Source organism: Brassica rapa, chromosome A08 (genome assembly GCF_000309985.2).
Source record: "Brassica rapa cultivar Chiifu-401-42 chromosome A08, CAAS_Brap_v3.01, whole genome shotgun sequence".
Taxonomy (NCBI): domain Eukaryota; kingdom Viridiplantae; phylum Streptophyta; class Magnoliopsida; order Brassicales; family Brassicaceae; genus Brassica; species Brassica rapa.
In genome coordinates, this window is record NC_024802.2 from 13,872,324 (window position 1) to 13,900,034 (window position 27,711).

At 33.3% G+C, this 27,711-nt stretch overlaps 3 protein-coding genes and 1 non-coding gene across 7 annotated transcripts; 1 reads left to right on the top strand and 3 right to left on the bottom strand.

The window, feature by feature from the left end:
- Positions 1–5,851: 5,851 nt before the first annotated feature.
- On the bottom strand, positions 5,852–8,774 carry LOC103834563 (protein WVD2-like 5). 4 transcript variants are annotated; one of them, XM_009110633.3, is made up of 9 exons: positions 8,566–8,774; positions 7,712–7,924; positions 7,388–7,636; positions 7,261–7,301; positions 7,111–7,185; positions 6,897–6,993; positions 6,743–6,814; positions 6,552–6,662; positions 5,852–6,471 (listed from the first exon to the last, which is right to left on the bottom strand). In XM_009110633.3, the coding sequence occupies exons 2-9, from the start codon at positions 7,916–7,918 to the stop codon at positions 6,067–6,069; spliced, it is 1,257 nt and encodes a 418-aa protein (XP_009108881.1). In that variant the 5' UTR covers positions 7,919–7,924; positions 8,566–8,774; the 3' UTR covers positions 5,852–6,066. The 4 variants fall into 4 exon arrangements, with proteins under 4 accessions (XP_009108881.1, XP_009108879.1, XP_009108880.1 ...); XM_009110631.3 differs by having other exon boundaries at positions 6,897–6,996; XM_009110632.3 differs by having other exon boundaries at positions 6,897–6,996; positions 8,555–8,765.
- An 8,297-nt stretch (positions 8,775–17,071) lies between these two features.
- Positions 17,072–21,313, bottom strand: LOC103834565 (G-type lectin S-receptor-like serine/threonine-protein kinase SD2-5). Its single transcript, XM_009110634.3, has one exon. It carries the CDS (start codon positions 19,791–19,793, stop codon positions 17,301–17,303), a length of 2,493 nt encoding a protein of 830 aa, XP_009108882.1. The 5' UTR covers positions 19,794–21,313; the 3' UTR covers positions 17,072–17,300.
- Positions 21,314–24,429: 3,116 nt separating this feature from the next.
- Positions 24,430–27,473, top strand: LOC103834568 (UDP-N-acetylglucosamine transporter UGNT1). The gene is made up of 10 exons (XM_009110640.3): positions 24,430–24,761; positions 24,858–24,934; positions 25,148–25,309; positions 25,414–25,547; positions 26,148–26,278; positions 26,353–26,397; positions 26,479–26,576; positions 26,650–26,757; positions 26,920–26,976; positions 27,077–27,473. The coding sequence occupies exons 1-10, from the start codon at positions 24,614–24,616 to the stop codon at positions 27,149–27,151; spliced, it is 1,035 nt and encodes a 344-aa protein (XP_009108888.1). The 5' UTR covers positions 24,430–24,613; the 3' UTR covers positions 27,152–27,473.
- Positions 27,474–27,614: 141 nt separating this feature from the next.
- TRNAR-UCU lies at positions 27,615–27,687 on the bottom strand. Its single transcript has one exon. It is a non-coding gene; the product is annotated as a tRNA-Arg (tRNA).
- Positions 27,688–27,711: the final 24 nt, after the last annotated feature.

A 27,711-nucleotide genomic window follows, 5' to 3' on the forward strand; every position in this document is an offset into this window, starting at 1 on the left:
AAGAGAAAAAATAGAAATCATGTATTAATAAACATTTCAAAACGATAAAAATTTAGTTTTACTAAATTTGAATTATTTTTAACATAGATGAGTGAATGTAGAATTAGTCATAATAGCATTTAGTTTAGGGTTTGTTAACATATGTTATAGTATTGTTGGTATTTTTAGGATTAGATTTTGGAATCTTAACTTTAAAAAACTTGTTTTGACCTCCATATGTTTAGTTTTGTGTATACTAAACACTTTATAAGTTGATTATAAGTTTAATGAATTATTATTTGCTATTTAATTAGTTATTTGATTAGGTTATGGTTTGGAAGACTTCCGGAAGACTTCACAAGAAGACTTCCCAAGAAGTCTTCTGACATATTCCCATCTAAATTTAGTATAATATAGTATATTCCCAAGCATTTTCGAACATGGCCCTTGTCTTAATTTTTGTAGTCTTAGACCAGTAAGTGGAATGAAGGAAATCAGTTAGAAAGTGAATTCAGAAACCACAAATGGATAGAAAATATAATTTGTGTACTCTGAATTTATGTCTGAGTTCCGTATTTGTTTGTTACTGAGAAATTAATCGATGATCATAAAAAGCGCTTTTAAAGAGAACCTGATAACTGCTTCTGCTAGAGGAAGTTATAAATTACAATGTAGTTAGTGTTTTAATATAATTATATGCAGTTATATAAAAATCAGTTTTTTAAAAAAAATTGGACTCAATTAATATCAATGGGGCATGTTCTTGTTTTAATAGTATTGATTCTAAAAAGCTATAGATTCAACCTATCGTGACTGTTTTGTTTATTATTTAAGGATAAAATTATATTTTTGAAGTTTTTATCTGTTTTGAGGCCATTTGAATGTATTTATATTGGCAGGTTTTCCAGATCTGAGACTGACTTTGAAAGACTTATCAGAAGACTCACGGAAGACTTCTAGACAAGTCTTCTAATGCATTTTATGCTAGAAGATTTCCCACAAAGTCTTCAGGAACTCTTCTGCCCAAAATGGTACAAATTTTGGATATGTATTTTTTGTGTTTTATACATTGGATTATAGAAAGTTATAAATTCAATCTAATGTGACAATTTTTTGTTTATTATTAAGCATAAAAATGTGTTTTTGAAGTTTTCTCTTTTTGAAGCTATTTGAATGCTTTTGAATATATAAAATTTTCAGATCTAAATCAGATTTTGGAAGACTTCTCAAAAGACTCTTGGAAGACTCTCGGAAAACTTTTTGGGAAGTCTTCTAATGCATTTTATGCTAGAAGACGTCCCACGAAGTCTTCAGGAAGTCTTCCAATGTTTGAATATGCAGATTTTTCAGATATGAGTTAGTCTTTGGAAGATTTCTCAGAAGACTCTTGGAAGACTCTCAGAAACTCTCGGAAGACTCTTGGAAGACTCAGAAATTCTCGGAAGACTCTTGGCAGACTTTTTCGGAAGACTCTTGGCAGACTCTCGGAAGACTCTTGGAAGTCTTCTAATGTATTTGATATCACTCAAATTATTCCAAAGAGTGAATTACTCTCTCAAATAAGAGGTTCGGATGTAGTACTTAGGGATCAAATCCACAAAGACTCTAGGATTACACAGTAGATTATGGTCTTGAAATAAATCTAGATTAATTGGTTTATAAGTTTTAAAACAGTAAATGGATTGGTGAGCAAGTTTATTGCTTGATTGATTTGTTTTGAGGTTGTTAACAGTTTAGAAAAATAGCTAGATTCAGGTATGTTAAGTAATACTTAAAGTGGTTTTTAGGGGTTTATTGATGTTAATTATTCTTGAATTCAAACTAAGATATAATCAATCTGATTATCTAATATGGATCTTGTATTTCAACTCTCGTATGTTAATCACGAGAAAGTGTCGATCGATAATTCTTTACGAATATCGATCGATACACCTTTCAAAAATCGATCGATACACCTTTCAAAAATCGATCGACAGGGCTATCGCTGCATCGATTGATACTTCTTCCAGAAAGCTTTACGTATGGGTTTGATTTATATTCTCTAACCCACAAGACCAACTCTCGTCTGTATCTAGTTCGTTAGATCATACTAGTTAATTTCAGGTATTTAGTCAAACAATGGCTTGATCTCAATTAATCCTAAGATCTTTGTTTAAAGGGTGATCAATCCTAAACTTAGCTTAGCACAACTAGATGAAGAACTACGACTGAAGGGTGATCAATCCTAAACTCTGCTATTTACTATTTAAGATCTTTGTTTAAAGGGTGATCAATCCTAAACTCTGCTATTTACTATTTAATTGTTTGTCTAGCTTAGTCATAATCTGGTTAAGATCTATTGTGTGTCTTAGATCCTTGTGGATTTAATTCATAAGTACTACGACTGAACCTCTTATTTGAGAGAGTAAAGATCTTTGATCACCCTTTAAGATCTTTGTTTAAAGGGTGATCAATCCTAAACTCTGCTATTTACTATTTAATTGTTTGTCTAGCTTAGTCATAATCTGATTAAGATCTATTGTGTGTCTTAGCTCCTTGTGGATTTGATCCATAAGTACTACGACTGAACCTCTTATTTGAGAGAGTAAAGTCGTTACTTGGGATAATTTGAGTGATATCAGTATGCAGATTGGGTGTTTACTATAGATAAAAGTCAAGGAAAGTAAAGCTCCCATGATTTTTCCCAAGTATTTTTCAAGGTTGGTCTCTTATATCTAACTACGGAGCACACCGGTTGGGAGCACATCTGGGTGGTTTGGAGGGGATGATGTAAAGATCACACCAGTGTTTCAGAGTGATCAAGTGATCACTGTTTCAATACTCTTAAATGGCAACATTGACGAGTTTTTTTGTTCGTTTGTTTACGCTTCTAATGGTGTAGAGGAGCGAAAACAGTTATGGGATGATCTCCAACATCACCATAACTCAAGTATGTTTCAGAATAAGTTATGGATGGTATGTGGTGATTTCAATGAGACCTTGCAGGGTCAAGAACACTCGAACTATATTGATGACCAGCACACAACAATGGAAATGATGGATTTCCAAAATGTTGTTCGAGATTGTTCATTGGTGGATCTGAAATACCATGGGCCACCGTATACATGGTGCAATAAGCGATATATGGGGCTCATTTGCAAGATACTTGATATATTTCTTGTGGAGAGGTATCCCAACTCATACTGTGTTTTTGAATCAGGTGGTTGCTTTGATCACTTGAGAAGAAGAACCACGGTGGAAGTAGAGGAGGTAAGAAAATTCAGGCCCTTCAAATTTGCAAATGTTCTAACTCAACTCAAACACTTTCCATAGGTGATTTAGAGTCATTGGGATGGAAATGCACCTCTGTACATCTCAATTTCCGCTATGTTTCGGTTCTCAAATATACTGAAGGAACTGAAACCGAAGTTATGCCAATTGGGGAAGGAGGTTTTGGGTGCTCTTCCCAAACGCACAAAAGAGCGTACACTAACTGATCCTCAACTAGAGTTGGTTCGGGAAGAAACATAAGCCTATGAGAAATGGAAGTTGCTTTCAGCTATGGAGGAACAATTCCTTAAACAGAGATCAAAGTTGCATTGGATGATTGTAGGTGATCAAAACAAGTCGTACTTTTTTATAAAATGGCGCTGATTCGTAGGATGCGTAATATGATCAGAGAAATGATCGACCATAATGGGGTACTACTGAAAACAGGGGAAGAGATCAAAGCTGAGGAGGAGAGATTTTTTCAAGAGGTTTTGACTAATGAACCAACTGACTATCAGGGTATGCCAGTGGGAAAACTGGAAGGTCTTTTTCAGTTTCGATGTGGGTCAGAGGACATTGCTCATCTTGAGCAGGAGGTGACGAAAGAAGAAATTCAAGAAAACATTATTTGCTATGCCAAATGATATAAATCTCTCGGGTCTGATGAATTCACAAGTGAGTTTTTTAAGGCTTCCTGGGAAATTTTCGGAAATGACTTCACAGTGGCAATCCAGTCTTTTTTTTTATCAAAGGCTTTCTTCCAAAAAGAGTAAACTCAACAATACTAGCTCTGATTCTTAAGACAACAGAGGTGCGATTCATGAAAGATTACAGGCCGATCTCCTAGTGTAATGTTATGTATAAGGTTATCTCAAAAATCCTAGCAAACTGACTGAAGAAATTCTTCCAAATTAAGTTCATTACTCAAAACCAGTCTCCTTTTGTCAAAGAGAGATTGTTGACGGAGAATGTGTTACTTGCAACATAGATAGTGCAAGACTATTATAAAGAGGATTAGGGCCGGTTCAATGGTGTCATGGGCCCTGGGCAAAAAAAGTTCTAATTTTCAATCTAATAATTTAAAAAAAAAAATCTGATAGATATTTGTTTTTTCTTAAAATACCAGAAGTATTTTTAAAAGTAAAATTATGATAAAATAAAAAAATACTTTCATAAAAAAAAGTTGGGCCCTTTTTATTTTTAATATAAAAATACATGTATTTTTTTTTAAAAAAGAACTCTTATCTATTAAGAAATAGGTGGACAACAGATTGGATCCGCAGCGGTCGCACCGCTTGTCCCTCTATCTAAGCCGGCTCTGAAGAGGATATTTCACCAAGATGTTGCAATGAAAATTATTTCAAAAGATTTTGATTCGGTGCAATGGGATTTTGTTTTAAACACTCCTCTGCTTTAGGTTTCCCGCCTAAGTACATACACTGAATCAGCTTTGCATCACGAGAGCCTCTTTTTCAGTCCAAGTTAATGGAGAGCTTGTAGGTTATTTTCAGAGCAAAAGAGAGTAACGCCAAGGCTGTGCTCTATCACCATATCTCTTTGTTATGTGTATGAATGTTCTATCTCATTTGATAGACAAAGAGGCAACTGAAAGATGGATTGGGTTTCATCCCAAGTGCAAGAACATTAGCTTATGATCTTATGGTTTTTGTCGATGGGCAGAGAAGGTCAGTTGAAGGTATCATTAAGGTGTTTGATGAGTTTGCAGTAGCTTCAGGATTAAAAATCAGCATCGAAAAATTAACAATATACCTGGCGGGTTGTATGGATCAAAACCGAGAGGATATTCTTGCGACATTTCCTTTCCAACTTGGTACCTTGTCCGTGAAGTACTTAGGTCTGCCTATTCTCACCAGAAGAATGACAAGATCAGATTATGAGCCTCTTGTAGAAAAATCAGACGAAAAATGAGAGCATGGACTGGTCGTTACCTATCATTGGTGGGCAGATTACAGTTCTTAAGTTGGGTGATCATGAGCATTGTCAACTTCTGGATCGCAGCATACCGCTTGCCTCAGAGTTGGATAAAAGAAATAGAGAAGCTATGTGCAGCTTTCTTGTGGCCACACCCTGATCTAAACCTCAGGAAAGCGAAGGTAGCATAGTTGGAGAGGACTGATATCTCTTCAGGAAGCAAACATAGTTAGCTGCCTAAAACTTATATTATCTCTGGAAAAAGCACACTACGGACGCAGTGGATCAAAGCGTTGGTTCTGGGTGAGAAAGCAATCTGGACAGTAAAGGATCAATCAAATAAGGGTTCCTGGATGTGGAAGAAGCTTCTCTAGAGATATAAAGGAGATAAGTTTAAATCTACCTTCACCACTAAGGCGACTTATGATCTGATCAGGGACAAAGATGTTTGGTTTTCTAAAAGTATGCTTTTCTTACTTGGCTAGCAATGAAAAATATAGACTATCTACAGGGGATCGTATTGACAAAATACGGATTGTGTGTTATGTGGATCATCTCGTGAAACCCGCAATCACCTTTTCTTTTAGTGAAGAATATTTGGACATCTATCATGTCAACTTTTCTGGATCAAAAGTTCATTAGCGGATTGGGATATGGTCCACTTCTTCACGCCTTTCAGAACCAAAGCATCAAAAAGAAAAAAAGTAAACATCGTAACATATAAAACAACATTGCCATCATCAAGCATAGAAATATTCGAAAGCATCAAATCTTTACAACCAAACCCATATGCTTTTTTCACTCTTCGACTCATTTCTTCTCCCAAAATTTTTGTCGAACATACTTTATATAAATATATCGCTTCCCCTTAATTAATGCAAGATGAGTCTTGAGATATAGTAAATCTTAATGCTCAACAGAAACCACTTCAGATACCTTAATGGACTCGGCTCTGTCTTCATCCATCCTTGGAGATACAATCTCATGAGATGATACAGTCACTTGTGCTTCCTCTTCTATGAGATGTGAAGACAGTTTTGAAGTTTCTGCATCTTTTTCAGGTTTCACCTTTGCTGATGTTGTTGCGGCTTTTCCATCAGGGAGAGCTGTTTTCTGAGATGGCAATCTTGGAAGTGACTTGCGCAACGGTTGCTTCTTGTGATCAACTGTTGGCACAATACCCTTGGAAGTTGAGTCATCTTTAGAAGCTTTCTCATCTAAGCTCAGTCTACCTAGGCGAGGAGTTTGAGTTTCTTCAGAATCAGTCTTCTTTCTCCCCAGTTTTGGAGATTTTGGTCTTGTTGGTGGTATCTACTTGGAAGTAAATAACAATGAGAAGTAGTACTTTACGAAAAAAGTGAGATGATGGTTGTTGAAGAGAGCATAAGTACCTTCTTTAACTCTGTTTTAGGAGGTTGAGGTTCTTGATAAAAGCTAGGCATGGGTGTGGCTTTGAAGTTCAGGCTCTTCCTTAGCTTCCTAAGCTCAGCTTCTTGTGTTTCCTGAGAGAGTAGCAAGAGTTTTGTTTCAGCAAAAGTAGGTGGAGAACACTATGACAAAGAAGAGGGGTTGGGAAGACAACCTTGGACTTGGCCTGCATGCTATTAATCTCCTCTTCTTTGGCGTGAGTCTTTTCCTCAAGCTTAACATAGAACTGCACCATATGAAATCAGATATATGATTACTTTTAAAAATGCTTCTGGAGAGAGGAGAAGCAAGCGGATTAAAACGCGAACCTCTCTTCTCTTTTCAGCACGTTGGTCACATTTGAAACTAAACCCATAATTTGGAAGTGCACCAACTTTACGAGGTTTGCCATCCTCTGCTTGCGGGCTACTAAGAAACCATAAAAAAAGTTATAATCAACATAAAATGCTAAAAATAAGAGCCAAAATGCAGAAAGGCCCCAGGGAAGAAGAGGTGGTAAAAATATAAAGGTGAAACAAATACTTAGAAGAAGACTGAGTATCATCTTCAGATGTTTCATGTACTTGTTTCTTTTGAGCCTTTGCTTTCACCTTGTCCCTGTATCAAAGATAAATGATAAGACTTAGCGCCAATGCCTAGTCTTCAAGACCATGAGGAAAGAGGACTCAATACCCGGCGGTGCTTTCAGCTAGTGCAGCTTCTTGCTTTCCATGCTGATATGTCACAAGAATAGGTCACATGAGAATATGCATAAGCCAAATCAGATAAAACTTAATAGCAAATTGTGAGGGATGATTACCTCCGTGACTTGAGCCTCTCTACCGTTTAATGGCGTGCTCTTTAGAGACTTTGTTGTGTGTGCACTAGGAGCAACAGAACCATTTGATGCTGCAACTTTAGCATCTGCACCATTCCTCTCTTTCTTCTTTTTGATATGAACCGATGATGGAGCACTCTTACCACCTGAGATTTTCTCATTCTTTAGCTTCCGTTGAGCCTTTTGGCCTTTAATACACTTTGGTTCATCTACATTTTCAACTTGTGTACCCTACAAAACAAAACAAAAAGTGAGAACAAAACCGTTTATCTGACAGGCGAGTAGATTAACCATCCAGTTACCAACCTCAGCTGCAACCTCTTTGGAGTGTTCAATTACATCCAAAGTGGAACTATCTCCTGAATTCTCATTCTGAATTTCTGAAGTAGCATCCAATGTTTCGCCGGAAGCAAAACCATTTACTTCAATACCGACACTTTCCATTGTTAAACCACTATTTACAAGAGCAGGTTCACTCCCATCAGCCACCATGATGACACTTTCAGGATCCATAGTAAACTACAAAAACAACATATATGGAACTAACTGATGTAAGTGAAGAGACAAAAAAGGGTGATAGAACCAGCAAAAATCATTCCCTTGAACCATGCGTTGTTATATAAATTAATCAACAGACAACAAACATTTTCCACACACAACCAGACTGAGTTGAGTTTCTAGGGGTTAGGAAGTGAAATTTACATGTCATCAATATTGTGACAGTGACCAAGACTCAAGCTACATTCTAAAAGTGTTGAAACATGAAAAAAAAAAAAACAACTTTCAGAGTTAAGCCATTTCTAATACATATATGTAAATGGATCCATAGACAATACTCAATCAGCTTACTCACATACACTTTCCTGAATCGATCTAAGTAAACGCAAAGCTAATCCAGAAACAGACGCATATCTAAAGCAGATTTAAACCTAAATATCGTGGTACTGAGCTCAGTAACCATGGCAGTGAAGCAAATCGGTTAAATGGCAGTTAAAAACATCGATCTACCGACACTCAGACCAAAGCAATGAAAACGGACAAGCAGACAAGTTCCTCAGATTCATAAGAACTTCCTCCAGTTTACAAAGAAGAAAGATAAAAAAAAAAAAAAAAAAAAAAGAAGGAGAAGACGAGAACACTAAGACGCATATCTTCCTCACCAGACTTAGTCCCAGAGCAAATCAAATATCCATTGAAGCAAACATCGAACGAGAAGGACGAGGTTTCATAGGCTGTGAGATTTCGATTTGTTCTCGAGTGGTTCTTGAGTGGATGGATTCTCGGTCTTTGATTCTGTCTGTGAATTAGAAAAAAAAACAAAGAGAGAGCTTTTTTTTGTGAAGACAGAAAAATGATAAAATGTTTTAATATTTATTACAGTGGCTGTGCGAACTCTAATTGCCACGTCATCAGGGAGTTACGGTTACTCGACGGTTTTATTATTTTATTTTAATCGTGGGAGTGATGGGGAGTTTTTAATGTTTCCACTACTAATACTTTTAATAATTTATTAATTGACGTTTGAAATTAAACAAATAAGTTAATTTACTAAAAAATAAGTAAAATCTTTAGATGCCAAAATAAAAAAGTAAAAAATTTACTCTTTTTGTTAAATTTCATTTTAGAATCTAATGGAATTATAACATCAATATTAATGCAAAATGCATTTATTTATAAATAATTTTATGTATTTCAAATACTATTGTTAAATAGGTATAACTAATAAAAAAATCATTTCATTCATTTTTTAATAGCTGAGAAAACTTTAAAGTAACACTATTTATGAAATGAAAAGAGTTTTATTTATATACTTAAATACAATTCAATAATAATTGAATTAACCATAAAATCTAATAATTTTTTTTATTACAACTGAATATCATCCAATTTAAAAAAAATTGATTTTCTTCTTTTTACCACAAGTCTACACAAAATAAAACTCTAATGATAACGATGAGATAGAATAATAAAATAAATTTTAATATAATAATATGAATAGAATATGTTAAAATAAAGTATATTATCTCCAATATTTTGTTTATCAAAACTGAAGATGAATATTTAGGAATGCTTCTCTTTATATTTTTTTAGAGTTTATCAAATAATTGTTCTAGTTTATTCAAGTTAAATGGTAAAGAAATAAAATTAATGGAATAAATCATTTAAACATCAATTCATTCTACATCATTATTGGGAAAATTTTATGATTACCACTTTCTTAGTACCACTTTTCATCTTTACCACCACTATATGAACATTTTCAAAAATATATTATTTATTAAGTGGCAAAAGACTCTTATACCATTGTTATCTATATTATATAAATGATTATTTAAATAAAAATAATAATCATAATAAAAAATAATAATAATTTTTTTTCGAATTATACTTTTTCAAATTTGAACTTTTTATAAAAAAAAAAATTTCATTTTTTCGAAATGTTTTTTTTTATTTTTTTCAAAATTTATTTTTGAAAATCGAAAATTATGTTTGAAACTATTTTTTCAATTTTTTATATATTTTTTAAGTATTTATTTATATATTTATTAGAATCTTAAATTCCACATTCTAAAAATCTTACCACACCCTTCAACTATAAATCATAAGTCTAGATTAGTTAACACTATGAGTATAACTATCTTTTATTTTCCACTAAAAGTAAGTGTAAAACTGATTAGTGTAAACATGAAAAGTGATCCTATGAATGTGGTATTTGTGACAATTTCTCATTATTTTATTCTAAGAATTTATAATCTAATTGCAACAAAAGTATATTGTCTGAACTTTGAACTTAAGGCATATGCAGCTTGGAGAAATAAAAACAAAAACAAAACCACATGCACTTCCTTTAAAAACAAATAAACTGAATTCAGTTTTGGTGGCTTTTCAAATTTAAATATCAAGAAGTGGAGGAATAGTAAAATAAATATATGTACAAAATAGTAGGGGTGGAATGGATCCGGATATCCAGAAAATTTAGAGTATCCAGATCTGTGGCTTCAAGATATTTGGATTTTGGATATATGTGTAGATATTATACTACTCAGAGGTATTTGGATCCAAATCCGTAAAATAATTTAAAATAATTATTTCTTTTAAATACTAAAAATTTAATATAATAGATAAATTAAATATTTATAAAATATTAATATATATATATATTATAATAAAAGTTAAAAACATAATATTATAAGACTAATATTATGTATAAATATTAATATATCAAATGTAGTTATTAATAAAGATAAAAATTAATATGTTTTAAAAATACTGAACCGGATATCCAAACTTGAAAATCGAGATATCTAGATCTATATTCGGCTGTGATAGATCTGAAATTTTACTATTTGGATCCGGACATCCTAGAGATCCTATTTTCAGAGTGGATCCTGTATAATAAGTTTCATCCCTACATAATAGAATCTTCTCCATCATGTAACTTGTTTAAATTGAAATGAATATTTTAAGTTTTTGAATGGAGTGTAACTACTTGCTAATATAGATAAGTTTGAAATAATTTGAATGGAATCAGTGCAGAATAGAGGGTAAAATCCATATCAATACATCTTTTAATAATCTATGCGCATAATAAAACCTTGAAATATAATGAATCTTATTCAGAGTCACATTACCCTTTTTTTAATGTACAGAGTCATATTTCACTTTTGAGTAAGATCCACTAACTGAACTTAGATGGGGGATTTTAGAAAAACATATGAAAAGCTTGGGATTAAGAAAAGACATGACTGGTTGGCCAAAAAAAAGGAAACATAAGTGGGGACCAAGTACTATATGTTATAAGAAAAAGAAACCCGTATATCAGGGGTTTTGGATATGATTAGATTGCTTTTATATTCTTTTTTGGTTTAATTACAAAGGAGAAAGACATGGCCTTATCCGATGTCCATTCATGTAAATTTATTAAAAAAAACTCCACATTTTCTTAATCAAACGGTTTAAATAAGTTTTGGTAACAATCTCTGTATATCACTTATCAATTTTGTTTAATTTTATATTTATTAAAATAAATTAAATAATCACATTAGTCATATACTAAAAATATATATTTTTTATATGTGTTATATTTTGAATTTTCAAAATGACTATAAATTTTTAAAATAAATTAAACAATGACATTAGTCATACAACAAAAACTAGATTTTGTGTATGTTATATTTTAAATTTTTAAAATGACTATAAATTATTAAAAATACTAAAAATTTTACAATTAAATTTTTGTAACCAATGGTTTAAATTTTTTGTCATAAAAAAAAGATAAATGATCATAAATATATACGAGTAGGAAGTTTCATTTAATATATATATATATATTTTTAAATGAAAAATATATATCTATGTTAGTATTGTTTAAGTTAAACTATATGGCATATAAAATTATATATAAATATCTTTATTACAAACTTTTATAAACATGTATCTTTTTTAAACTGATAAAAATTAAATATTTTTACAATTTTAATTTGATCAAATTATTAAAATATATTTTACATATCTTTTGTTATTATTTCAAAAATTTCTAAAAAAAATTTTATTTAACAAAAATTTTATAAAACATCTCACGTAGATTATTACCGAGCTATCTAAACCGGTAGTTTCATAGGCTAATAGCTTCTTATGTTGTCAAAAAAAAAAATTATTACCGAGCATTAATATTTTAAGAATTGTCTAACTTTGTGTAAGGCGCAAATCTTTTGGTCGAGTTAATAAGGTGTACCATATTATCCCCCATACTATAGTAACATACTTTAATCATGTTTTTTTCTTTTGAAAAATACTTTAATCATGTAGTTAATTAACACATTTAATCATAAATATTAAAGCCAGCTCATGAAATCTTACAGTATTCCCCAATTTTATGCAAAATAAAGACCACAAGTGTTTCATGTTTAAGTACTTTTTCTTTTGACTTAATTCATATTTAAATACATGCACCCACATGTATACCTAACCGAAAGCTTTTGGTTGCCAAAATAATTAATTCAAATGAAAGTTAACTGTACTTATTTCGTTGACTACGTAGGAAGTAGGAACTAATAAACTATTAGTTATAGACCATGGGTTATTGTTAGTAATTAACGACTAGAAAACCAATTAACAAGCTTAGAAGATGTTGCTCACAAACTCTTTTCTTCCCAACATCATACACCATGTGTGGTTTTGGTCATCATGCCTTCGTACTTCGTACTCCTCCTCAGTTAACTATATCTGAAGATTTCTTAGAGAAGTTTGCATTTTTTTTTTTTGCTCAAAGAGAAGTTTGCATTTAAAAACTAAAATACAATATACGTATGCTTTAATGAGTGAAGGTCATTTTCTTCAACAGTTTTGTAACTTATATAACACTTATCCATTTGTTTGGCCCGACATACCATTAAATGTCATTAAATATTTGAATGCAGAATAGTTTTATTGGTAGGAAAGAAATGTAAAAATCAAGAGAGAATTTGATGTTTAGCACTTGTATGATATTATTATTCATCTTTATCAGCACTAAATAGATATTTTCAAAAATATTTTCTTCATTAAGCGACAAAAGATTTTTATACTCGTGATCTATATATAGAATAAATAATTATATAAATAAATAAAAAATAATAAAAATCAATATTTTTTATGTTTTTGAATTATATTTTTTCAAATTCGAACTTGTTATAATTGTTTTCAAATTTACCTTTCCAAAAAAATTTTTAAAAAATTTCTTTTTGAAAATCAAAATTATGTTTGAATTTTTAATTTTTTATATATTTTAAAAAATATTTATTTATATATTTATTAGAGTCCTAAATTGCACATTCCAAAAACTTTATTCACTCCTCAACTCTAAACCTAAGTCTAGATTAGTTAACCCTATGAATATAAATATCTTTTAATCTTCATTAAAAATAAGGGTAATAATTGTTAGTGTAAACATAACAAGTAGTACTATGAATGTTGTATTGTAGCAATTTCCCAAATCAAACCTTAAACATATTTTTAGTTGACCTGGATATATCTTGAATTTATGAAAGAGCTAAAATTAATTTTTAATTTGTTTACGGATAAATTGTCTTTTCTAGTATTCAAATGAGGTTCAAAATATGATTTCTTATCTGTATGGTCATGTTTAGTGTCGTAAAAAAAATTGTTCTCATATCACCTAGATTTCCAAATTCCGCCATAACCTAAAATACTTTCACATGAAAAAATTCTGAAAAAACCTTGACATGTTTTGCTCAAAAATCGAGCATATAAAAAATCCAACATATTTTACTATCGAATGTTTGAAGCTATATCCGTGACTAGAAACAGATTGGTAGCCAAAAGCATTCGGCGAACACACACGGATCCTATCATGTTCTCGACTAGTCAAGTCAGGTGCTTTTTTATATATTGAGGTTATAATAATTGAAAAGAACCTATTTCCTGTTGTAGGAAAGTGGTAACAATTAACAAAGATGTATGATTATCCTGATTAGCACTAAACGAGAGAGTGATTAAAGAGGAAGCAAAGTGATTAGACACACAACCCACTTTTATTAAGGACAAGTTGGTCCAGTGATTAGGATAAGATACATGTACAACTGTGACACCCTTCCTTTCTTGATATTTCTTAATCAAGAAAGTTTTCTTATCCATCATTTCCATCTAATCCCAATTACTTTCTTAATTTATTTTTCAATGATTTCTTATTAATATCCCCTATATATTAATCCTGAAGCATTACAACATGTTTTCGTAGCCAAAAATAATTTTTAGAATTGTTAGAAAAAAAAGCTGATCCATATAAACATATACTATGTTTTTTATTAAACTAATTATCAAATTAATTAATAGTGTACAAAAGAATTTTTTTCTTTCCTTAAATAAAAGCTACATAATTACCTAATATGGTTAACATATATATGACAACTAATGATTATGAATAATACATATTTGATAAAAAAAAAATTTAACTCTCTCTTTTTTGTTTAATTTTACGCTATTAAAATAAATTAAACAATCACATTAAACATATAATAAAAACAATTAGATTTATTCTTATATGTTATATTTTGAATTTTTGAAAACGACTATAAATTACTAAAAATGGTAAAAGTCTCACATTAAAAATTTTGTGATCATTGGTTTAACTTTTTTTTTTGTTCAAGCAAGATACAAATGATCATATATCATAGGGGTGAGCGTTCGGATACACGTTCGGGTTTGTATCAGATATTTCAGTATAAAGTTATAGAACCCGTTCGGGTATTTCTACACTTCGAGTCAGGTTCGGATATTTCTACACTTCGAATCGGGTTCGGGTATTTTATGTTCGGGTTCGGATATTTTGGGTCGGGTTTGAATATTTAAATTTTGAATAAAAATAAATAAATTATTCATTGTTTAAGCTTTTTGTATTTAAAATATATTTTAACTTAACTGTTTTTTTTTAATTTTTAAAAGATTAAACTATTAATAGGTTTGGAGATAAAACTTTAAAAATAGAAAGACACTAATTTAGTTATTGTTTTGAAATTTTAGATGCAACTTTTGTTAATGCAAGAAACAAGAACTTGATATGTATTTTAAGTGAGTAGCAGATGACTTTGTCCAAAATTATATGTATATTATATAATTTTGAGCAATAATAATCAATAATATAAATATTTTGAATAAAATGAGAGAAATAAGCTAGAAATACAGAGTTAAGTATACTTATGTTTGGTTATCTTTGGATATTCATTCGGGTTCGGATATTACCCTTTCGGATTCAGATATTACCCGAACTGGTGAAATAAGTAATTTGTTTTGTTGTTCTAATTAGATGATTTTTAGACCGAGCTGGTGAATATATACTAGACAAACATTTATATTTCGAGTCTGCATTTATATTCTATAACAGCTTGATATATTAGATTTGAACACTAACTTGTTAATATAGTTTCCCGGTGATTTTTTTTTCAAAATTTTGATTCTTAGATATGTATATGGAGTGAAACTAATTTTTACAGATGTTCATTTTTTTTAATTGACACTTATATAATCCATTGAATTCATTAAAGAAGTTAAAAAAAAAACTTAACTCATATCAATGAAACAAAGACGGGAACGAAAGCACAATTCTATAGAGGTAGAAAATAAAATCACTTATGGAGAGTCAACAGTAAACAAATAGAGAGAAAAAAACCTAATCCCCTTTCGTCATATACAATTGATGTTGTCTATTTGGTTTTGGTGATTTGTATCAGCCGTAAAACTTAATTTCCTTTGGTGCATATGAAGTTTTAAAAATAATTAAAATGAGATGTAATACATTAATTCTTCAATAACGATGATATATTTAAGAGACCAACATTTGTATTCATCATTTTATAATCGATAAAGATTGTAGTGTTGTAAAATATTAAAATCATTTCATAAACAAACATTATTATAAGAACTCACTCCGCGCATGCGCACGGGTTATCATCTAGTTAACCAATAAAGAACATACTTTTATCAAACAAACTATGTATTTCCCAATAATTTTTCCTAAACAATTTAGGCTGAAAGCAGGTGAATAATGTAAGTAGTACAATGATAAGGAAAAAGAACGTATAATATAATTAATTCAGGCTTGTTTTCAAACACTTCTGAACTAAGAAAAGATAAAACTAGAATCATCATAACATTTTCCATTTGTCCCTAGAGACTGGTTTGATGTATAAGTTTTGGTCAAGACTATGAAGAACGTGTGTCTTGATTTTCCCCATATCGTTTCACCCACCTGTGTGCATCATCTAACCGCAAAAGGTTATATCAGTTGAATATTTATCCTCCAAGTGTTCAGCACATGTGACTCCAGTCTACTTGAAAATGTTACTTGAGTTAACTAGTCGAGTGGCATATAGCGTCTCAATCTGCGCCAGGCGACAAAATATCTAATTCTCCTTGTGAGCAACCGAATCTGACTGGTGCCGGTAGTCAGGCTCCAAAAAACTAATCTGTTGGATCTCGGCCCACCAGATACCCCAGGTTATAAAAAGAAAATGTTACTTGAGAAAGTTAGAGAAATGATAAGGTAACAACTTTATATAGAAAAGAAGCCTTAAGCACTGATTCTCCTCCACGAGGGAACGATCCGAAGGAAGTCCCACAATGCTTGTCATTTTGGCTGTATCCTGGAGCCATAATAAGGTAAATATGTAAAGGTATAATCCCAGTCTTACAATTTGGAACATGGCAGATGATAATACCGTAGAGTGCTAAAACATTTCTCCTGCGTCGAGCATCCTTTGAAACAAAAACCACAACTCTGGGACATTTGAGCTTTGGATACGGCACATATCCAACATTAATTGGAAAACATTCTAAACCGCATCCTACATTATGATATACTTTCGAAGAGAAGTTTACATTGAATTACTAATCACGTGTTCTTACCGAATTTGTATATTGTGTTGTATATCGTGTTTGTATTTAAATAGGTATTTTTGGTTCACCATATGGTGTTGGAAATATCAAAACAAATTTTTTGTAGAGAATCAAAGAACTAAAAACCTTGTCATTAGGACAAATTCGTAACATGGCAGTGATAAAACAATATTACAAAACTGAGAGAACACTATTTTTTTACAAAAATAAACAACACAATATACACCAGCATATGGTGACCCAAAAACCTAGTTAAGATACGAAAAAATTGGCTAAAACACATAACTGGTATCTCATTGCATTCTTCATGTAGATAAAATTAGAATCATCATGACATTTTTTCCATTTGCCCCAGAATGACTAGTTTTATATAGCCACTGGTGAAGTTTATGTAGAACTTGGAACATTACAAAACCGAGAGAATACTATTCTCTTAATTTAAACACAAACACAATATACAACACCATATGGTGAGCCAAAAAAACCTATTTAACATACTAACCTATCTCGGACCAGAGAGTCTCACGGCGGAGATATAGTTCTCACTGTTACAATCCGACGGTCCAGATGACGTACCACCACCTTCCTCGCTAATTGACTTAAAGAAACTAGAGTAAAGCCTCGAGCCCAAAGTGGAAGAAGATGGAGGCTGAACCACAGAAAAAACTCCTTCAAGCATCTGAACAACTTTACTCATCGACGGTCTCAAATGCATATCTTCTTGTATACACCAAAGCGCAGTCTTCATCGCCCTTTGAACTCTCTCATCATCCACATCAACGTTCTTCATCTTCCCATCAACAATCTCCAAAAGCTTCCCTTCTTCCATCATCTTAAAAGCATAAGAAGGGAAGTGACACTTCTCTGATGACTCTGATGGATCATAGTTCTTTCTCCCTCCTATCAGCTCCAGCAACACCATCCCGTAGCTGTAAACATCGCTCTTCTCCGAGATCGCGTAGTTTGTGATCCATTCAGGAGCCAAGTACCCTCTTGTCCCACGCATAGTTGTGAAAACATGGCTCTGTTCGCGTGTCATGAGCTTAGCTAGTCCAAAATCAGATACCTTGGCGTTGAAGTTATCATCTAAGAGGATGTTCTCAGGTTTAATATCACAATGGATGATTCTTGCGTCGCAATCTTCATGTAGATAAGCTAAACCCTTAGCTGTTCCAACCGCGATGTTGAACCTTGTGTCCCAATCCAACAGTATATCTTCATCTCTTCTACTAAATATCCATCTCTCTAAGGAACCTTTAGCGAGGAACTCATAAGCTAGAAGCCTATGAGTCCCTTCGGCGCAAAAACCCCTGAGCCGCACCAAATGTAGATGATGAATGCTTCCGATGATACTAACCTCGGCTCTGAACTCTTTCTTGCCTTGGCCTATTCCTTCAAGCTTCTTAACGGCTAATCGAGAACCATCAGGTAAAGATCCTTCATAGACCGATCCAAACCCTCCTTGACCTAACTTGACAGAGAAGTTATTCGTCGCTGACTGAAGATCTTTATAAGTAAACCTAATAGGCATCCCGGATAGATTATCCAAGAAGTTATCCTCATCTGAACTCTGTTCTTGATCTTGATCATCATCCAAAACAGTTTTCTTTCTCCTAAGAATCCGAAACGCCACAAAGATCAAAACACTGATGATAAAAATAGTCACCAAGACAATAATCACTATATATGGAAAACGTTTCCCATCATCTTCTCCCTTATCTCCACCTCTGTCACCATTAGTTGCCACCTTGATGTAAGACACAAAACCAGAATCTCCATTTTTAGAGGCTTTAAAGCTACCAATCCAATCAAACAAGAAGCAGTTACCAGAACTGTTCTGAAAGAAAAGACCGAGGCACGAGCAGTTGCTGTTGCAGAACTCTTTACAGCTATCAAGACTAGTATTCTTGGAGAAGGGAGAAGCAAACCCTAGAGCGAAATAGTCAACCTTGTCCCTAGCATTTACAAGTTTCACAGACAACGTTGCATTGTTCTCGGTCTTCTTACAAGGAGAAGTAATCCCGGTTTTGCAATCCCGAGTCCGTGGCAAACCGGACACACATCCACACACTTTGCTACCAGAGCAGACGAAGTAAGGGTCACAAGGCTCGGGGGTCGCACACTGCTCGCTTGGGATTTTAATGGGAGAATCAGCCGCAGACACACCACTTCCAAGACTTGTAAAGGTGATCACACCGTTGTTTCCTAAAACAGCGATCCAAGTGGCGTTATCATCTCTATTGCCTGGAATCAAAAACTGCCATAACAAATCTTGTTTATCATCAAAGAACCTCCACGAATTATTGAGTAGAGACGATGAAGTCACTACACCAACGTTTTCAGTGATACTCCCGCTATCACTTCCCATGGACCAATACACTTGAGGTGTCAAGCTGTTCACAGACAAAAACATATCTCCTGACTTGATCTCAAGAACATAAGTCATGTTGCTTGCAGAAGAAGCATTGCTAGTGAGCTTCATGCCTTCTTTAAAGACTTGATTCGTGATAAGCGTATCAGTAGGATGATCAAAACTCTCCCAGATCGAAGCTCCGTCACCGGAAACAACAACGAGGTTCCCGGAGTCACGGAGCTCGATTCTTGAAGCGTTTTTGCCTGAATTATCCAACCTCCAAACCTCGGCTCCTCCTCCTCCTTGTTCTTCTCTACGCAGCACCACGTTCCCGTTGTCTTGGAACTGAAGCTTGTCGGAGTTCTCAACAGGGGAAGCTCTGTTCGCCGACCAGATCAGTCTCGAGCTGCTTTTGTGGATGATGCTGAGTGTGAAGAGAGTGACATCTGGTGTGGTTATGAAACCGAAACCAAAGTCTTTGTTGACGGATTCGAGGAAGATACCGCCGTTGTTGATGTAATTCATCTGAGATCCTGCAAACCCTGGAGCGATGCTTCCATTGTACGGTACACCGGCGTGTAGAGGATTAAGGAAGAAAGCTAGACATGTTATGATGAACAAGAAGAAGAAGAAGCCTCTCATGGCTTGAATTTTACACAACAAGACAAAGTATTAAAGATCAAAACTATTGTGTGTGTGTGTGTGTGTGGATGAGGTTGATGGATCTGAGAAACATAAAAAAAATATTGCCAAAAAAAAAGAGACAAATCTCAGAGACCTGACAGGTGCATCTGTAAGACCCGAGAAGAAGAGATAAGAACACTCGCCCCCCTTCGCGTTGTTACAAACTTTCTGACGAGTTTCAGACGGTGGAAGGAGAGAGAACTTGATTAAAACCTCAGGAGTTGGATTATTTTAGGGGTTGGAAAGCTCTGCTTTTGTTTTGGCTCTCAGTCTCACATTCAATGGTGTTTGATAGTAGGAGGAAGACGACAACTAGGGTTGAAACAGAGAGTAGCAGAGAGATTAATAAGACTGTCTTAATTATAATATTTACTTCAAATCGGTTTCCTTTTTGTGTTTGCCTCTTGTGACCGTCACAATTACTTTTTGGACAGATCCGACCACTTGTGTCTTTTCAGCCAAAACATGTTCTAAAAAATTTCCAACTCTTTGTGACTCTTGACTTTTCAAAGAAGAAGGAGAAGACCAATGTAATTGAGATTGTAGAAAATCTTTGTATTTTTTTTTTGTTTAAATAACCGAGAGGTGATCCAAGCCTTATCCTGGACCAGGCGCAGCAGTTGGTAACGGGAATAAACATATGATGCCCTTCCAACGAGAATCGAACCAAGGGCACAATAAAACCAATTCCAACGCATCGTTTGTAAATATTTGTATCTTGGACTAGAATGATGAATATTATTTATTCTTTTGTTGTTAAGTTTGTGGAATGTTTGAAAACTAAACTGCTTTAAATTGTGTCGTGATTGTTTGTGTGGCTTATTAAATTTGAATTTGGGTTTTGTATTGCTATGTGTGTTCTAGGTGACGAATCATTTTCTTTTTGTCATCAGTTGGATCCTTAGCCAATCCTATAATGCGGGGGAAAGCAATTTAATGAAATTGAATTCCGGTAGAGAAAAATCCTTACCATTTGATTAAAGACATTTTCTCGTGATTGGATCATATTATAGATGGATGTGTTGAAAAATAGATGAAGTGTTTGATTGTGTTATACACCCCGTGTACTTTCTTACTTTTCAAACCATCGAGGTTATTAATACTGAAATCCCTAATATACCCTTGGTGGATGAGATAGACCAAACTACTCCTTTTTCACGACCGACGTTTAGTTTGGTTTGACTTTGATGGTTACACTCTTCTTTAGGAGATTTATCAATCAACCTCTTTTTTCAGTGGCCATCGTATTTGAATAATTGTACGTTCATATATGAATATATTTTATAACTAGATTGGTATCGAGTATTTTATCCGAACCTAAAATTTCTCAAAGTTAAAGCTAAAGTTTAAAATCAATTATTTACGATGGTGAATAAGCCATAACTCAAACAATAATCAGAGGAATCATAATGCAAAAATGAGAAGAGACATATTAAACCCTTTGAGAAGAGGGCCCAATATATTATTTTGAGGGGTATAATTTTTAGTAATATTTATTGAATATCAATCATATTAACTGCTCATATGCAAAATACAGTTGGGGGTTAACTTGACCCGCAATCATCTCTGCCTAAGCCTAATTTGAAATCCAGATTATAAATTATTCTGAAATTAATCAAATAGCAGTGTGCTCCATATTTCAATACTAGTTAAAAATGAGAAACATTGAATTAAAAAACAATAAACTACAAGAGGTGTTTAAGCACGTTCCCTTAAACTCAAATGGAACTTCTCATATATGCAACTTCTATCATGTATATATAATTATACTTCAATATATTAATTATGTATCTCTACTGACAATTGTCATGTGCATTTATATATTTCAGTTATGTATACGTCATAACTATGTTCTCATCTTCTTCTAGAAGTCTTTTTTATTTCCAGTTCTATAAGTCATTTTACTCGTAAGCTATTTCTTGTCAAACGTTTTTTTTTCTGTCAGTGATTTCTAATGTATATGCATTCTGTACCTTATTAAATTCACAACCATTATCTATTAGTTAGATCATGTCAGTATGAATGTATGGGCTACCAAAAGCATCTCACCTAGTAAATCTAATTTTTAAATTGTATAATATCGAAGTAAAGTTTGTCAAAATGCTAATTATAGAACAAAAAAATATGTTGTAAACCTTCATAAAAAATATTCCGATGTGAACACGGACTATTTTATGGAGGGAATCACAGAAAGTAAAAGCGAGTGAGTTCACACATTTTTGTTTTCCTTCCCACACGAACAGAGCAGCCAACCAACCTATTGGAACACATATAGATGTCTTACAAGAAGAATAATAAGATACTTTTTGAATAACTTCTGAATATGGTTCACGATATTCTATCATCATTTGTTAATCACGCAATCATAGACTAGATTTTGTTCGTGGTACGTCAACGGGATCGTACTGATTGATCATCTCATTTCCTTAGCAACTTTAATTTGTTTTTGTATTTCATCTTACTGATTGTCATCTTCGGTATTTTATCCTATATATAATATTGTTTATTTTTAAAATAAAATTGTACAAAAGTAACGGTAATCTTATATTATGAATATGCGTTGCTGTATAAAATTATCTTTTTGACCAACGATTAATATTAAAGCTTGTATTATTTGGTGGTCTAAATAGTAAATAGTAGTGTCGAACAAAAAAAGAAGAAGAAGCAAATAGTAGTTAGAATTTAGGTAGTCTCAAAGTTTAGTCATATAGTACCACCAGCTGTAAAAAGACCACACGAATCTTACATATGGTTTCTTTTGGAGAAAAAATCTTATATATGTTTTTTTTAAACTTAAAATCTTATATATGTTGATAAAAACAATAACAACGTAGCTTTTTCATGCGTACATATATTACATTTAAATATGTTTTTTTTGGAAAAGGGTTTTCATTACATCTAAATATGTTTGCATCATGATTTTATAAATGCATACATTATTACTTATGTAGGCATGTGTGTTTACAAGAATAACCAAAACATATCTTAACATATCACATATAAAAAATGCTAGAAAACCTTATCTTAAGATATCGGTATAGTTGTGAACAAAAAAAAAAAAGATATCGGTATAGTTCGTCATCATGTCTTTTCCACTACAATCATACAAATGATTTCATTTGATATCATTATGAACGGACGTGGAAGCCGTCAACGTACAACTGAGATTTCTCTCTGCTTTTTCTTTTATAAACTAGTAGTTTTAATTAAAGGCTTCGAATGGTAACCATCGTCCCGTCCCGCCCTTCAGTTAACAGTAACAAAAATCTCTACATATACTATATATCTATACATTTTTATAACTGTTAAAACCGCACCGCAGTTGAACCGCTTGTCCCGCACCGCTCAAACTGCACCGCTCAAACCGCAGTCACCATTCGGAGCCTAATTAACAACAATGGGTCGCTTGAATTCAACAAAAGTAATAATTAAAATCAATAAGAACCGGTCCTTTCTTGTCAAACCAATACGTAGAGAGTCAATTGGTCACCTATTTAAGTAATTTAAACTATTTGGATCATTTCTTACGCAAGTAAAATAGTGTATTTTGTTTCTTGTACTTATATAATATTGGACTAGGTTGGGCAACGAGAAAGTAATGCCTCACTCAAAATCCAATGAGAAAACTTTTGTGAGGATATTAATACTTTACAAAAAGCTTATCCAGTTTTTAAATCATGCTTAGCCATCTTTTTCAATAATGGCCTACTTGTAAAAATGGTGATATATAAGAAGTGTCGAAATCAAAGATTCGTATTAGGTAAAGTTTTAAATTGACTAGGTCTTCCAAGCTTTCAAGAAATTAGTTGAATTATGTTTCTGAATCGAAATCAGTTAAATGGTTTTATATCCTTTTTTGTACTGAAGGCATTCATATTTAAATTGCAGAAGAATACAAAGTTTTCAAGCACCTAAATGGTTTTATATCAAAAGGAAATCTCTTGCCTTCGTTCTGTATTCTAGAATGTGCATGTGCGTTTGTAAACTCAAGATATGTAATCATATATTTACAAGAGATTTGGTTGTTGAGATAGTTTTTGCATCAAAGGTCTTTCTTCCTAAATTCAAACTCGAGTCTAATTGTAGTATACATGATTAGTAAGAATACATAGACCTATCTACGGTTAAATACTTAACTTTTCATTTTCTTGTACATCTCATGTAATTAAAATTGTGAAATACAAGCACTAAACGTCGAATAAACAATTTCATAAATCTATCATCGGGGCACTAAATTAGTAGTTTAACACAAGGATTTTGTTCTATTGTGTTCGGTGTCCCTAAATCTATTTTTGTTAGGAGGGATCATTTACATCATGTAGAAAAGTATTAACAAGGATTGGTGTCCCAGGTCTCTAGGATCAGAGAGTAGAACCTGGCCCAAACTCCTCCCACTAAAAAGAAATGATAAATCTCTCACATTTGTGTCACAACACAAGTATAAGGATTATTAATAGCGTTAAAGCAAATAAAAATCGAAAAAGTATGGATCCAATCAGGCTTAAGCCCATAATCTTCAATGGGGTTTAATTGGGCCTTGGACCACAAATAGAGAAACACGTGATATTCCCTCTTTAAATAATAAATAATTGCAAAAAAAAAAAGACAAAACAGAACAGAACACAGAGAGAGAGAGGTGTTTAACTCAAATCTCCCGTGTCTTTTACGGTCAGTATCAATCATAATCGGTGACGCGACTTTTCGCCGGAGAATTAGTCAGAGACACGGCGAACGCGGAGGAAGACGAAGACCGTGGAGAGAGTCTGCCTCTCTCGACCATGAGGAATCCTGTTCTTCCTGTTTCCGATCCTCCTCTCGCCGGAGAGAATGATACCGACGGCAAAGGCGTCGACGATCGGCTTTTCAAAGGATCCGCCATGACCAAACGTGGCGCTTACGCTGCTCTCTCTTACATGGCCTGCGCTGGTGAATCTCTCTCAATCTCATCCAGTTTATAGTGTTTCATCGAATCCATGTGTTTGCTGCTGACATTGAGATTTGTATGTTCTTGTTGATTTGCAGTGATGCTTGTTCTGTTCAATAAAGCGGCTCTCTCTTCGTATCAGTTCCCTTGTGTTAATGTTATCACACTCTTTCAGGTATATGCTATCTCACTTATATTCTCTGAAGAGGGCCGTTCATTTAAGAATATTAATAAGAATATTTTTTTTTGTAAATTTAGGGACCTATTTCTATGTAATTTTCTTTAAATTTTTGATAAAATTCCTATGCTCAGGACCGGCCCTGTCTATCAGACTGTTTCTTTTCATTTTCCGACAGGAAGGCTTGACACTTTATTTGTTTTCCAACAGATGGTGTCTTCTACCTTCTTTCTATACTCATTGAGGCGCAAGAAGATCATCTCTTTCATAGCGGCTGATTCCTTTTCAGGTTCTGGTAGTACCTCAGCTTTTGTGCCTTTGAAGACATTGTTACACACGCTTCCTCTCTCAATAGCATATCTTATGTACATGGTAACCATTTTTAATGAACAGTTTGGGAAACATTGATGTTGGTCTTCTGAGTCCTGTGAGTGGTAACTGATCACAGATTTGTTTTAATGTGTATCTCCTGAAAGCTAGCTTCTATGGCGTCTGTCAGAGGGGTGAATGTTCCCATGTACACCACGCTTAGGCGTACCACGGTGGCCTTTACCATGGTGATTGAGTATATGCTCACAGGTCAGAGATATACCCGGTCTATCATTGGAAGGTGAAATAACAGTTTTTTCTCTTACTAGTTTCTCTTCTTACAAAATTGATATACTGAGTTTAATAGTATCCATTGGTTTGATAAAATATACACTTGTTAGAAATTAGGGAATAGGTGAGAGATAATGTTTGCTCTATGTTACATGCACCTGAGGTTTATGTGCCACTGATCCAGCTGATGCACTTATGATATGATGCTTTAAGTTTAAGTCCCTTCATGTAAAATCAATTCCAATTTTTTCTTTTTCTATTGATTCTTTTGCTTAGGTTATTTATTAATGCTATAGTTATTTATTTATTTTTTGAATGAATTTTAAATTTATTTAAAAAAGCCTTCTTACAACTTGTGTGGACCTAGAGTTATACTCAACCCTCAAAACTCAAAATTCAAACTACAAGCAAAATTCAAACTACACTCCTCTAGTTTGGAACCAATATTGAAGAACATTCAAACTACACTCCTCTAGTTTGGAACCAATGTTGAAGAACATTCAACTATAATTATTAGTTGCTCTTATTTTACATTTATTACTTCTTAAAACGAGAATCATGCTTCCTGGTTCTTATATGCACAACTAAACTCTTGTAAGAATGATGTCAGTGTCGGCGTTATCATCTTTGGCGCATTTTTCGCTGGAGCTAGGGACTTGTCATTTGACTTTTATGGATATGGTGTTGTTTTCTTAGCCAACATAACAACAGCAGTATATCTAGCAACCATCGCCCGGATTGGTACAGTAAAATCACCCACTTTCTTGCTTTACTCCTCTTCTCTCTTACTCTTAGTCTAATGTCTGGTTCTACAGGGAAATCAAGTGGCTTGAATAGCTTTGGCCTTATGTGGTGCAATGGTAATCTAAACAAGATAGCAAAGTTGACTTTAAAATTTCAAGACTTGCTTTGAATTTTTGATTATTTTTTTTCAATGATAGGGATTATATGTGGACCTATATTGATGATTTGGACATTTATGAGTGGTGACTTGGAGAAGACAATTAGTTTTCCTTACCTCTTTTCTCCCGGTTTCATGGTATTGTGATTGCTTTACATCTGTCTATTTTGTGATTTGGGAGACTGATGATCTCTTTGATGTTCTCAACCAGGTTGTGTTACTCTGCTCGTGTGTGCTGGCTTTCTTCTTAAACTACAGCATTTTTCTTAACACCACTCTCAACTCGGCTCTCACGCAGACAATTTGTGGCAATATGAAGGTTGGTTTCAGTCTTATAATTTATCTAATTTAGAAATGAACATGTGAAACTATTCTGTCAAGGAGAAGGAACATGTATATACTTCTTGCATCTTGGGAATGATGAGACTTGTAGATTTATGGGTTTTAAGGTATTTTGCGTCTTATTATATTATTGTTGCAGGATTTATTTACGGTTGGACTAGGCTGGATGGTGTTTGGAGGACTCCCATTCGACTTGGTATGCTCTTCACCGTCCCATTTACTATATTGAACCAAAAATCACCCACATACATTTCGCTACATCTCATTACTAATGTTTTGGGGGTTTATTTACGCAGATGAATGTGATTGGACAGCTTCTTGGTTTCTTAGGCTCTGGTTTATATGCATATTATAAGATCATTGGGAAGTAGAAACAAAGAAGAGCTAATAAAATAACAGGATTGGCCATCATAAAGGCTCGATGAGAAAGAAACTAAGGGAAGCCTTAGTTCAAGGAGAAGTTGATGATAACCAGTGATGTTCCAACTTTGGTTTTTGCAGGTGAAGTAGACTAGTATTAATTAAACAATAATGCGATGCCTCATTTTTCGAACTTGTGATACTCAATCAAGAAGGGCCAACTTTTTTTTCTTTTTCTTTGGGACTTATTTACTCTTTTGTCATTTTTCTTGTTTCTTTCCTTTTGTATATAAAACCATAGACAAGTAATGACTCAGTTTTCTTTGACTCTAATTTAAATGCTTTCTAATTTTTGGTTTACCTAAAAAAAAAAAAAAAGAAGGGTAAACTAACAGAAAAGTTGTGCCTGAGTAGCATATAATGAATTGATAACCAACACCAGAAGTGGAAGAAAGAACAAAAATGGGAAAAACACACACCCAGTGGGACTCGAACCCACAATCGCTTGATTAGAAGTCAAGCGCCTTATCCATTAGGCCATGGGTGCTTGTTGTTTATGTTTCAATGTATA

Excerpts from the sequence above, each read along its gene's own strand:
- LOC103834563 (XM_009110631.3), bottom strand. The coding sequence starts at position 7,918 with ATGGATCCTGAAAGTGTCATCATGGTGGCTGATGGGAGTGAACCTGCT. Across the intron at positions 7,302-7,387 it reads GAGAGGCTCAAGTCACGGAG|CATGGAAAGCAAGAAGCTGC; the intron begins GTAATCATCCCT and ends GTGACATATCAG. Across the intron at positions 7,186-7,260 it reads CTAGCTGAAAGCACCGCCGG|GGACAAGGTGAAAGCAAAGG; the intron begins GTATTGAGTCCT and ends TCTTTGATACAG.
- LOC103834565 (XM_009110634.3), bottom strand. The coding sequence starts at position 19,793 with ATGAGAGGCTTCTTCTTCTTCTTGTTCATCATAACATGTCTAGCTTTC.
- LOC103834568 (XM_009110640.3), top strand. The coding sequence starts at position 24,614 with ATGAGGAATCCTGTTCTTCCTGTTTCCGATCCTCCTCTCGCCGGAGAG. Across the intron at positions 24,935-25,147 it reads ATGTTATCACACTCTTTCAG|ATGGTGTCTTCTACCTTCTT; the intron begins GTATATGCTATC and ends GTTTTCCAACAG. Across the intron at positions 26,279-26,352 it reads AGCAACCATCGCCCGGATTG|GGAAATCAAGTGGCTTGAAT; the intron begins GTACAGTAAAAT and ends CTGGTTCTACAG.